Genomic DNA, 13,371 nt, shown 5'->3' with positions numbered 1-13,371 from the left:
ATTATCTATCTCCTTTAGTTCATCCCCTGGCTATGCTGTAAAATAATGAACAGTAGATGCTTTATGACTTATAAAGTTCTTTTGTGTACATGTTTTCATTTAACAGTCACTACAGTCCTGTGAAATATTAATCCCATTTTTAAGATGAAGAAACTGAGGCTCCTAGGGACTAAGATTCTTGTATAAAGAAATTGAGGTAGAAAGTTGTATAGCTAAAGCTGAGACCCAAGTCTTGACTCCAATTCCCATGCTTTTGCACTATGTAGTGTTGCTTATTCAAACTTTTAAGATAGTACACAACACATGTAAGCCTGACATTAATGCATCATTTTGCTAAAGTATCCCCTTCCTGTCAGAGGAGAGATTGGAAAGAACCAAGACAAGAAAGGGGTCAAAAAACCCACTTCCTGCCTTATTAAGACAATTCTGTGAGCTTTGGTTTTAATGCTCCTTAATTACTAAGTGCTCTCCATCAACTCCCCCAAAATGTCAGATTACTTGAAAATGGTAGTGCAATGTACATTCAAGTAACAAAAAAAATCAGTAAGCTGTACAGGACCTGAATTCAATAACTAACACTCTCTCCTATGCTCATGCATAAATATGAGAACACACACATACCTCATTTCAATATCAATTTCACTTGCAGAAGCTGTTTAGAAAAAGACAGTCTGGGAAAATGGAACAGCAGTGGAGAACGTATCAGTAACTTTGGAGTTTGCTCCTGCTCGGAAAATGTCCAGGTAAGATGAAATTCTTAGTGAAGTAGGAAAAAGAAAAGAATAAATATCAAAACTTGAAAGATATATCTAGGTTACCAAAGAGTCAGTATAATTTCATTTTATGGAAGCGAGTAGCTCAGAGATGTGGACCTGGGCAGCTCAAAAATATTGGCTTTGAACTTCAGGTCACCATTGTAAATCCATCTCAGGACAAATTTCCAAGGGTAGGTAATTCTATGATGGTCTTCATGGAAACTAACCAAAGATGAATTTTTGGGTTCAGTTCAGTTCTAACCAGAAAGCTCTATATTTCATACAACACAATGGCACCATAACTGTCATATTTGAAAACACAGCAAGATTGCCACTGGAGTGGTCAGCTGGGAAGTCAGTAATGTGGAAGTCCAAAACAGAGCTCCTTTGCCTCTAAGCAACACCTCCAGAATGCAAGAAAAATCCATGTCCTGAAAGAAGCAGGAAAGATTGTCCAATTATCACTTACCCTATCTCTATGCTATGGATACACACCTTAGGCCTATCCATTCAATAAGCTTTTAAGAAAGCCAAATTCACTGGGGAAATTAAAGATGGCTGAAGAAGAGAGATCACTATTAGTCTCTGAGAGTCACTATGTTATCAGCTTACTTCCGCATGGGGAAGAATCTAGCAATATTCTCTACAAAGTGTCATAGGATTGTACCCTGAACTGTCTTTATAAAAGATGTTAGAATGAAAATGTTTCCAGTAAATGCAACCCGTTTTTGTGTTTTCATGCAAGACAATCACTAACAGGAAAAGCCGGAGTTCAATGAGCATCTTTTGGGATCCTTGCATATTTAAGCATTAGCCTTACCCAGTACTTAAAAAGTTTCCTAATCCCATCTCTAATCTTTCTAATGTGGAAGTCCATGTGTGGTACTAGCCTCAAGGTGTGAGACATTGTGTGAAGGGATGGAAGGAAAAACTGGAAAAGTTCTAGGCTTTCCCAAACTACAGTTCAAGGCAGTAAAACATGGGAAGCTTCAATGAAAAGTAAATAGGAAGTGCAGAAAGCTACAAGCATAAAAATAAGTGATTAAAACTTAGCTCTGAGATTGGTTAATAGTCATGTACCAAAGCACTTAAACATGTGTGATTATAATGTAAGGTGTTAACAATGGGCAGACTGGGTGAAGGGTCTGCAGGGACCCTGTAATATATATACTTTTCATTTTGGAATAATTTTATATTTATACTAGAGGCCATGTGCATGAATTCGTGCACCAGTGGGGTCCCTCAGCCTGGCCTGTGGGATCAGGCCAAAACTGGCTCTCCAACATCCCATGAGGGGTCCTGGATTGTGAGAGGGCGCAGGCCAGACTGGGGGACCCCACTGGTGCATGATCGGGGCCGGGGAGGGACGCAGGAGGTTGACCAGCCGGGGAGGGACCATAAGAGGGCTCCAGGGCATGTCTCAGTTGGCTGGAGGCCAGCAGCAAGCTAACCTACCAGTTGGAGCATCTTCCCCCTGGTGGTCAGTGCACTTCATAACGAGCAGTTGAGCAACCTTAGCATATCATTAGCATATTACGCTTTGATTGGTTGAACAGCCGACTGGACAGCCGGACACTTAGCATATTAGGCTTTTATTATATAAGATGTATAAATATTAGATTTATACTTATAGGAAATTATTTTAGATTTTGATTTAGATATATGTAAAATTGAGCTCTGACACCTAAGTTAGGTACCTTAAAACTAGTATAACTCAAACTTTTGTTTTTTAGTTCTCACCCAAGGACATGCTTTTTTATTGATTTTAGAGTGAGAGAGAGGTGAGAGAGAAGCATCAATTGGTTGCTTCCTGACCAGGAATTGAACCCACAGCCATTCAGGTACATGCCCTGAATGGGAATTGAATCACAACCTTTTGGTGTTTGAGATGATGCTCCAACCCACTGAGCAACCTGGCCATGACAATAACTCAAACTTTTCATCCACTTCTATTAGACCCTGAGAACATAAGTCTGTTAATGTTATCTTTTCAATTTGGGGCAAACATTTTTTTCTTCCCTGTAAATTATTGAGGGAATTTTTAGTGTTCAGTGTTGTTCTCCAAATATACCAAGCTTGTCAGTACAGTAAAAGAAAAATCGCTCATTAGTTGTGTTGTTGTTTTTTACTTCAAGTGAACCCTAAATTCAAGTATAAGCTCTCTCCATATAATAACTATTTGTTCTAAGTTCTTGGCCTAGGCAAGATGCCTTCCTTTCAAAGCTCTTTAAAGTCAGGGAGCAGTCAATTAATATTTGACAAAAGAAGTAAGAGCACATAATGGAGTCAAGACAGTCTCTTCAATAAATGGTGCTGGGAAATTTGCTCAGATACATGTAAAAAAAATGAAACTAGAACACCAACTTATGCCATACACAAAAATAAACTCAAAATGGATAAAGGACTTAAATGTAAGAGGGTAAACCATAAAAATGTTAGAAGAGTCCATAGGCAGCAAAATATCAGACATATGTCGTAGCAATATCTTCACTGATATAGCTCCTAGGGCAACAGAGACTAAAGAGAAAATAAACAAATGGGACTACATCAAAATAAGAAGCTTCTGCACAGCAAAATAAACCACCAACAAAACAGCAAGAAAGCCCATTGCATGGGAGAACATATTTGCCAATGCTATTTCAGATAAGGGTTTAATCTCCAAAATTTACAGAGAACTAATACAATTTAACAAAAGGAAGATAAACAATCCAATCAAAAAATGGGCAAAGAACCTAAATAGACACGTTTCAAAAGAGGACATATAGAAGGCTGAGAGACATATGAAAACATGCTCCAAGTCACTAATCATCTGAGAGATGCAAATCAAAACAACAATGAGATATCATCTCACACCTGTCAGAAAGGCTATCATCAACAAATCAACAAATGACAAGTGCTGGTGAGGATGTGAAGAAAAAAGGACCCTTGTGTACTGCTGGTAGGAATGCAGACTGGTGCAGTCACTGTGGAAAGCAGTATGGAGTTTCCTCAAAAAATGAAAAATGGAACTTCCCTTTGACCCAGTGATCCCACTTCTAGGACTATATCCCAAGAAACCAGAAACACCAATCAGAAAGGATATATGCACCCCTATGTTCATAGCAGCACAATTTACAATAGCCAAGTTTTGGAAACAGCCTAAGTGCCCATCAGCAGATGAGTGGATTAAAAAACTGTGGCACAGCTATACAATCGAATACTATGCTGCTATAGAAAAGAAGGAACTTTTACCATTTGCAACAGCATGGATGGAACTGGAAAACATTATGCTAAACGAAATAAGCCAGTTGAAGAAAGATCAATATCACATGATCTCACTCATATGTGGGATATAATGATCAATATAAACTGATGAACAAAAATAGATCCAGAGACAAATAGCAGGGGAGGGGTGGGGTTAGAGATCAACCAAAGGACTTGTATGCATGCATATTAGCATGACCAATGGACACAGACACTGAGGCGGTGGGGGCTTGCCCTCAAGGGTGGGAGTGGCTGGGGGGTCAATTGGGGGAAAAAGGGCGCATATGTAATACTTTAAACAATTTAAAAAAAGGAAGCAGGTAAAATTACATGCAATAAATATAAAAGGTAGTTTTAAAAATTAAAAAAATAATAAATCAGGGAACAGAGGTCACAGTCCACCCACTGCAATAATAGACAGGTGATGAGACTGAAGGTCCTTGACATTGTCTATTTGATTTGCACTGCACTGGCCAGAAAAGAACTTAACTTTTAGCTTTATTTTTCAGGAATGTCCTAAGTTTAACTACTCTCCACCTCACAGAAGAACTTATTCTTCCCAAGTAATTTATGACCTCACTGGGCACCGCTTGGAAAATTATCTTATATCAACTGCTAATGAGTTTATGCAAAAAAGGTAAAAATACTCTGTTTATAACATTTAATTGAGCATATCTTGCCTTTTAATTTTAATGGTAATTGCCTTCTGAACTTGAGGCAATGGATGCACATGTCTATTGATTATTTACATAGTTAAATATCTGCTTTATCTAAACAGCTTTATGTATTAATATTTAAGTAATGACTCTAAATTAGGATCCATTTGAGCAAATTAAAAAGCATTGATTTTTTTTCGGCCTCAAACATGTATTGTAAAATTTATACACTTTTTTTCCTTGAAGCAAAAGAGAAGTTATTGACTGGATTATGCCAACTTGGAGAATTTTAAGGCATTGCTTCCCATGACAAATGGCCTTAGTTTCAATATGCATATCTCTGCATGCAGATAAGATGTGCACATGTGTAGCAAGGTCCCTGGACAAATACCTAAGTCACTGAAGCATTTTCTATGAATGTAAGATTGGTAGGCTTACATTTGCAAAAACATGGAGAGGCCTGGAGGACACTAAACTAAGTGAAATGAGTCAAACATAGAAAGACAAGTGCTGCGTGATTTCAGTTATATGTGAAATCTAAAATAGTCAGACTCGTAGAGGTAGAGAGTAGAATGGCGGTTGCCAGAGTTTGGGGAGAGTGGGGGATAGGATATGCTGCTCAAGGATATAACAGTGTCAAGGTGAATAGATTCTGGACATCTAACGGACAGCGGTGTGACAAGGTTAACAATACTGTATTGTATACTTGAAATTTGCTAAGAGGATAGACCTTAAGAGTTCTCAGTACATATTCACACAACACACACAAAGAATACGGTAACTATGTGAGGTGATGGATATATTAATTAGCTTGATTGCGGTGATTATTTCACAATGTATACATCTATCAAAATCTCAAGTTGTACACCTTAAATACATATAATTTTTATTTGTCACTATACCTCAGTAAAGCTAGGGATGTGGGAGTTGGTAGGCTTGCAATAGCTACTATTTTTTCCTCTTTTCCATTTATCCCACTTTTATTTCTCAATTTACATAAAAGACTAATATTAGCTCTAAAATAATCCTTCCAAAATTTTTCTGGTCAGACATACATGTAAATATTGTCAAAAAATGGGGTTGATTATTAAAAAACTGTTCTAAAACCTATTTTTTTAAAAAGTGAACAATACACTACAGTGTTCTTTACATACCAAAACTATAGTGCTATGACCACATTTAGGATGACAGCCACCAGATTATACCAGCATGACTGCATTATTATTTATTTAACTCAACCCCTATTGGGACATTTAAACTAATCTATTATTTAAATTGCTACTTGGATTTTTTAAAATCCACTTTTTATTTTTAAGAGACCATGAACTGATGGGGAGTTACATAATCATAACTCACCTTCAAATATCCAGGAAGAAAAAAAATACAGCAGCGGGGGACAAGCTAAGGGAAAAAGTTGGGAGAATAGAAGAAATGGAGTCACTTGAAAAAAGTTAAAAACTGATGCTATATCAGTGTAGTGTTTGGTTTATAACAAAACTTATCTAAAAAAGGATATTTATGCCCTAAAGTCTCATGATTTCTGTGATGGTGCAAATCTGGTTATGTTGGAGGAATTGGTTAGATTATGTCATTGGTTTTCAGAATGATTACTACACATTTGCTATTGTTTAGGACTTTTTATTTCTAGCTATAATGTACATTTTAGACTAAAATAGGATAAAAAAATCAATGAAAACGTAAAATATTTATCAGGCAGTATTTATTTTATACCATAAATGTGTTCCTAATGGAAAGAAAAGATTGAGATCTTAAACATTTTAGATCTATTTATGACTATTTGCTCCATTAAAACAAATATAAATTTTATTATTTTATACAGATATGGAGGTTGGAGTTTTGGGCTGCCTTTGACTAATGACCTCCGTTTCGATGTAACAGCAGTTCCTGCCAATAGAACACTTGCCAAGGTAAATTATAAAGTTTCTGTGGGATGTCATAGAAATGAGAATGTGAACTTGAAATGTTCAAGCATTTCCATGAGGTAAAAACAAAACATGGGTATAATCTATTTGAAAAGCAGTTTGGGATAATACATACTCCATAGCACAGTGATTTTAGTCCTGTGTATTTACTCCAGGGAAACACGTACACATAAGTACCAGGATATATATATATATATATGTGTGTGTGAATACTAGTGTTTCTCATATGAGCCCAAAACACAACTCCAAGTGTCCATATACAGTTAGAATACACAAATAAATTACTATGTATTTATTCAATAGACCTTTTAGCAATGGAAATGAAAAAATTCAGTGTTATATAATACACAGGCTAAATCTCCCAAACATTATTAATAAGCAGAAGAAAAGACAAAAAGGAATACACAACTATAATTGCATTCACTGTAGACGTTGAGAATCGGCAACCTTCCATCCATTGTTTAGGGGCGAGAGAATTATGATTTGGAAGGAAAAAGAGGGTCAGGGAGAAGTTATTCTGGGTGCTGCGAGTTTTGTTTCTCAGCCTGAGTGATGGATCAATGTGTGTACTTCCTTTATAATTTTTTGTTAAACTATACATTAATGTTTTGTTTATATTTTGTTGTGTTGTGTCATATTTACCTAGCCTTGTTTCTTAAAGAACATGGACAGTTAACAGAATTTGATGGAGATTTAAAAAATCCTATTGGCTCTTTTTTCTTCTAGATCATACCTATGTTTTGAAACAAGCACGAGTCACAGGATCACACACCTATGATCAGACTTACTATCAATGGTAGTCTTAGAGAGTTTCAGTTGCCCTTCCCATATTTCTCTTTAGGTTGTAAGAGACATATACAAACTTGGGGAAGTGGAGAACTAACATTCATTTAGATATTGTTATAAACCAAGCACTAGCATCACCTGTTACACAAGATACCTAATTCCATCCTCACAACATCCCTATAAGATAGGTATTGAGTCTATTTTATCTGGTTTCCACAAGGTCATAGTGAAAGTGAGAAGTAAGTAATAATACTGAATATTTGAATGCCACCCCCTTTTGTTCCTTTCCTCCCTCTCTCAACACAGTAAATATTCTTGAGTAAACAAAGGAGTTATAATATTAAATAATGTCCCTGAAAATCAGATTTTAAATTTTAAATTATTGACTGGGTTTCTTGAATAGAGGTCCACCAGTATTTTAAGTCCCTCTGTATTCGACATAGGAAGTAAAGGAACTCACTTCTTTGTGGGTTGTAACTAGGAATAGAGAGTTAGTGGGGGAATTTCAAGGTTATCAGTCTTGTTGCTAAGACTGATGCTTGCATATGTGTTTAATTTTTTTTCTACAGCCTGGCATAGATGCCATGCGTTTTTATTATATTTTGAGAGCCAAAAATGCCTTAGTTTTAGTCTGAGACTCACTATAAATCAACTTCAGAGATGGAGATAATAACACGTTTTCCAGTTTTTTTCAAGCTGGGGCTACAGAGAAGATCAGGATAACTAATAACTTACCATACAGAAAAATACTACTTTCCCAATCGCTGTCCATCACTGACTTGGAAACTTAGAGGTCTGTGGTCCACACTCTGGGGGATGGTTCATAATCTTCCAAAATGAAATAAACTGTTAGGAATCGGTACTCTTATTTTAAATACGAATTCTGTAGGCTGTCAGATGTAAAGACAGCCTGGTTTATTGAAACATAATTCTGATCCTGCCGTCTTTTGGAATTGGACAGGTGTGGTATGATCCAGAAGGCTATCACTCCCTTCCAGCTTACCTCAACAGCCTGAATAATTTCCTCCTGCGACTTAACATGTCAAAATATGATGCTGCCCGACACGGTAAAGTTACTTACACAGAGCTTCTAGGATTGCACCTTTTGCCACTTTCCATATAAAAATTCATGTTAGATCCCGTTTCCTCCCAGCAGCAGGTATTTCATGGTACATAAATCACAGATCTTTAAAAGGAGTTTAAAGCTACTACTTCTCAACTACCACCAGATGGAAAGTTTGGGATAATCCCCTTAACTTCAGTTTAGTTTCTCATTTATCAATTCAGGATAGTAATGCTGACTTTGCCCTTATTTCTGCTTTCATACCTACTAGTTATATCTCAGAGGAAAATATTTTATCACTAGTTGCTTGTATATAGGCTAAAACATTAAAAAAAATAATGCCAATAAATACTGAGCACAAATCTAAACATGAGGACAACACATTTAAACTAAAGGTTCTATGCTTGACCAAAAGTGTTACCATTAATTGAGCACTTACCACATGACACATGCTCTCTAGGGACTGTTGCTAATCTTTCAAGCACCCTTTCAGGCTGAGTATCCTTGTTCCCCACTATTTATCTGGGGCTCATAGTGGGATTTGAACTCATGTCTGTCTGACTCTTGCCTCTTTATTTTTTAAATACTTCTCTATTCTCAGCCAGCTTTACTTTATTTGGATTTCCCAAGAGGCTTCCACATAGTTTTAAAAATAGAGTCTATAATTTGAAAAAGACTGATTTATTTTTTTCTAAGTCAATTACTGTCCATCAGACTCTTTTATTGTCTTAAGCATTGCTCAAATTGTTTTTGCCATATTGATCCTAAAAAATAATAATGATAAAGGTAAAAAAAAATAAGTCTCATATTTGCTGGCTAAGCCTGAGGGCTAGCCCAATAAATGAGCTAACAAATAACCGATTAAGTAGGGAGAAAAGATACAACATGTCTTTGAGAAATGCTGAGGCCTACTTTTCCTTCATCTCCCTGCTGTTGGGCATAATTGTGTATGTGTATGTTCTGTGATTGTACCAGTCAACTGTGGATCAAATACTTGTTCTAGAAACAGAATCTTTTGCAATCTTCACTTCAGAGAAAACACCATTTTCCCCCAACTGCTTTGGCATTTTCTTAGCAGGAGGAACCATAATGAAACAGCAAGAGACAGATAGTCCTGAGATGTGGAGCGTCAGAAAAGGGCAGAGTCAAAGTGGTAAATTAAGTGAGATGGTGACTAAAGCTAGCCGAGTATAACCTGTTTTGAAATACTATTGAACACTTGACTTTCAGTCGGATGTATTATTCAGAGCAAAATACGGTTGTTGCTGTGACAGGTAATGAAAGTGTAAAAACTATAGAAATGACTAAGGGAAATGTAGCAAAGGCGTATAGGTGCGAACAAGAGACCAGTGCACTTTTGAAGGGTCAGCTATTGAAATCTGTATTCAGTTTTCATTTATTGCTAGTGTTCTTTACCACGAACGAAGCAATCTGAGTCATCCTGGACTCCAGCAGGCTAGTTCTGACTCTTACCACTGTATTTTTAAAAATCTTTGTTGTTGAAAGTATTACAGATGTCTCCCTGTTTCCCCCCATTACCTCCCTCCACCCTGCTCTGGTACCCTCCCCACCTACCACTGTATTTTTAAGTTACAGAATATAAAGCATTAAGAATTCTGGAACATACATTGACTCTAAAAGTAAATTTATTTTTAATTTTAAAATGAGGCTTAGCTTGAATTATATTTTGTAATTAACTTTTCTTACATAGACTTATGTAAGGGGGAAGGTAGGCTCCCACCCTCTCTGGAAAAAGTTTGATATTTTTTAAAGAAAAAAATCCATGTCGCCCCAAAATTCCTTTGTTATTTTATAATGCATGTGTAGGATCTGGCATGGCAATACTGTCTGTAAAAATCAACTCAACTATTCTCCTGCCACACCCACCCCACTACCCTAGTTGTTTTAAAGCATTTTTGTTGGAGTCTACATGAACGGGGATTTTGCTTTAGCTGTAAAATTGATTTTCTTTGAATTCTCACATTCTATTTAAAATCTTTTAATTAACTTTCCTTTATAATGTCAATATCTATTATATTCATATGGTTTCCTCTCATGATTAATTACACATGAAAATTCTGTTCTTGCTTCTCAAGGAATATTGTTTTTACTAACAAATACTATACAACAAGGCTTTTTTTCAAAATAACTGACACGTTCCCAACCCCCTGGTGTTTATTCTTACCTTTTATTGCATTAGTAACAATGGTCAAAAGGAAATATCTCATTTTCGGTTGACAACTCTAGAAACAACATAAAATATGTTACTTTGAAAAATATTTTTCATAGATTTTTAGAGAGAGGAATGGAGAGGCAAGGAGAGAGAGAGAAACATCTATGTGAGAGCGAAACATCTCGGCTGCCTCCTGCATGACCTGACCAGGAATCAAACCGGTAACCTTTCGGTACACAGGACAACATCCAACCAAGTTAACCACACCAGCCAGAGTTAAAATGTGTTACTTTTAATGTGTATTGGATGTGGGAGAAAAAATTGAAATTTTGAGATTGACTAGATTTAATAAGCATTTATTGACTAATCGCTGTACTCAAAACATTGTGCTGGATGCTATAGAACCCCAAAGAAGATTTTGGTATAGACCCCTAACCCTGACACATTTACTTGACCTTTCAGCTAAGGATATGTATGAAAACAGTTGGTTCAGCGCCATTTTTTATAGTGGGCTAAATGTATTTGCAAAGATTCCTCTAGAGTACTTTTTGATTCTGAAGCACAAAGCAGAAATTTTTTAAAAAAGGTTTTCCCCTGCCTATATGATAATTTAACAATTAGGTTTATGTAGGTTCCCAAGGAAAATTGAATCTCAGTAAAAAGAAAGCCCATTAGTTTACACACACATACACACACACACACACACACACGCACGCACATAAAATAAATAACAAAACTTTATTCCCCCAATGATGTGATTAAAGTTCTAGACAAAACTGGTTATTGTTGTTAGTATCTCTGTTTTACTTCAACTACATACTTTTTTCTTTACTATATAAAATTTCAGAATTTAATTTCAAAGCATGTCGCATTCTACTTAATAACAATGATGAATTTAAGCTAATTAAGAGAATATAACTTTAGAATAATTCTATAATATTTGGGTGCTGTGAATGGGACCTTAATATACTAATATAATGAACACATGCTATATGAGAAGTAAGTGAGAAAGTCCTACCTCAGCTAATGATTCTAGGAACATGTGTTTAAGAGATATCTTCCTTCTAGTTTCTACCATTCTGTTCCAAAGTTACTCAGGCAGTATAGACCTTACCTTCACAATGTGGTCCTTTAGGAATCTGTTGGCAGCCCATTTTGACTCTGGCTAGCCAACATCTTCTAAGGAAGTGGGGGAAAAAACTTTGCTTCTAGCTCCAAAAGTGAAACCAACTGTGGGAGAACCCAATAATGTAGGATCATATTGGAATTAAGTGACTACTTTTCTGAAGCCAGCTAGTTTCCCTGAGTCTTCCTTGATTTTTATGTCCCCATGAAATTCCCTGACGGGGTGGCTGAGGCTCCAAGCCCTACTGTGGTAGAATTCCAGAACAACAGGCATCTTAGAAATAAAGAGAAGGAGGGATCTAATCTCTCAAGTACAATATTTCCACACCACAGCCAATAGCACGATGAAGAAGAAAGGGGGTGGTGTCTGTTCTTCAGGAGATCCTCATATGATTCATCTCCCTTTGAGTTGCTTCTTTATATGCCAATAATTTCTGAAGTACAGCAAAGAGGAGAAAATAGAAAACCCTTAATTAAATATAATAGGGAGGCAAATGCTATATAAGAAATGTAAGCCCCTTCCCTCAAAATTCCATACATGATCTAAAAACGTTTTTTCTTTTTATGTCCACTTGTATGTCACTGATGAGATTGGAAGAAAATAATTTTCCTTTAAAAGAGTATCCCTCAAGTAAAATTCTTTAGGTCATAGCATAAGGAGAAAAGTATTGTGCCTTATTCTCTAAAAATTGATATTTCTGATGAACTGAATACCTACTAAAAGAACTGTCTCTTTTTTAAGCCATCATCATGTATAGTCACCCTTATCCAGGCGTGCAAGACCAAGAACAAGCCACGTAAGTGCATATATATGGCATGACTACTTCCTCCTTGGCCTAAACAAGTCTTTTCACTAAGTACTATAATTGGAAATCACAGTTGTATCAGCATGAATGTCAATCTAGAAAAGCTGGTAATATAAGTCACCGCCTGGGACAAAAGGAAGTTTCTGAAAGAATGTACAGTGGGGTTGCCATGTAGTGCGTGTTGACTGTAGATTTATAGAATCTGTTGCTTTTGTAAGTCAGGTGCATAAGTGCTTCATCATTTCAATTTCCCTGCATAGCATTTAAGCCCTATTTCTATGCTCAAGAACTATATATCTCTTGATACACCCCGTAACCCTTGGAGACTGAGGTTTTCTATCAAATATCCCCAGTCAATTCAGATGCGCTAGAGCTACATTTATTCCAGGGTCACAGCCGAGTCATGTAGTAGGTATTATCTGGATGCCTTGCAGGAAGACTTATTTGTGTCACAGCCAACTCCTATACTGTTTTTTTGATGATTTTAGTCATGAATCTTTCTGAAAGGAAAAAGGTTCAAAAATGTGTGCTTTCTTCTGCCTATTGCTCACTACAGAATGAGCAGCCTCATCGATGTCTTAGTGGCCCTCTCCATCCTGATGGGCTACTCTGTCACTACCGCCAGCTTTGTCACCTATGTTGTAAGGGAGCATCAGACCAAAGCCAAGCAGTTGCAGCACATTTCAGGCATCGGTGTGACATGCTACTGGGTAACAAATTTCATATATGACATGGTGAGTAATTTGTGTATTCTTGGGAAGACAGGGTTGATTTTAGTAGAAGACATCAGTTTTAAATTTGAAATTTACTGATGCTATTTT

The 13,371-nt window shown here is 36.6% G+C and overlaps 1 protein-coding gene across 1 annotated transcript in view; it reads left to right on the top strand.

Moving 5' to 3' along the window:
* The window catches only part of ABCA12 (ATP binding cassette subfamily A member 12), a gene marked incomplete at both ends in the record, with an annotated part of 178,812 nt that overhangs the window by 144,678 nt on the left and 20,763 nt on the right, over positions 1-13,371 (top strand). The window contains 6 exons of the mRNA XM_081095121.1: positions 650-743; positions 4,508-4,635; positions 6,495-6,582; positions 8,345-8,450; positions 12,487-12,541; positions 13,107-13,284. Coding sequence (XP_080951247.1) covers positions 650-743; positions 4,508-4,635; positions 6,495-6,582; positions 8,345-8,450; positions 12,487-12,541; positions 13,107-13,284 — 649 coding nt within the window. The remainder of the gene's footprint in view (positions 1-649; positions 744-4,507; positions 4,636-6,494; positions 6,583-8,344; positions 8,451-12,486; positions 12,542-13,106; positions 13,285-13,371) is intronic.

Source organism: Myotis nattereri (genome assembly GCF_964212035.1).
Source record: "Myotis nattereri genome assembly, chromosome: 7".
Taxonomy (NCBI): Eukaryota; Metazoa; Chordata; class Mammalia; order Chiroptera; family Vespertilionidae; genus Myotis; species Myotis nattereri.
This window is presented reverse-complemented; position numbering and strand designations above follow the sequence as displayed.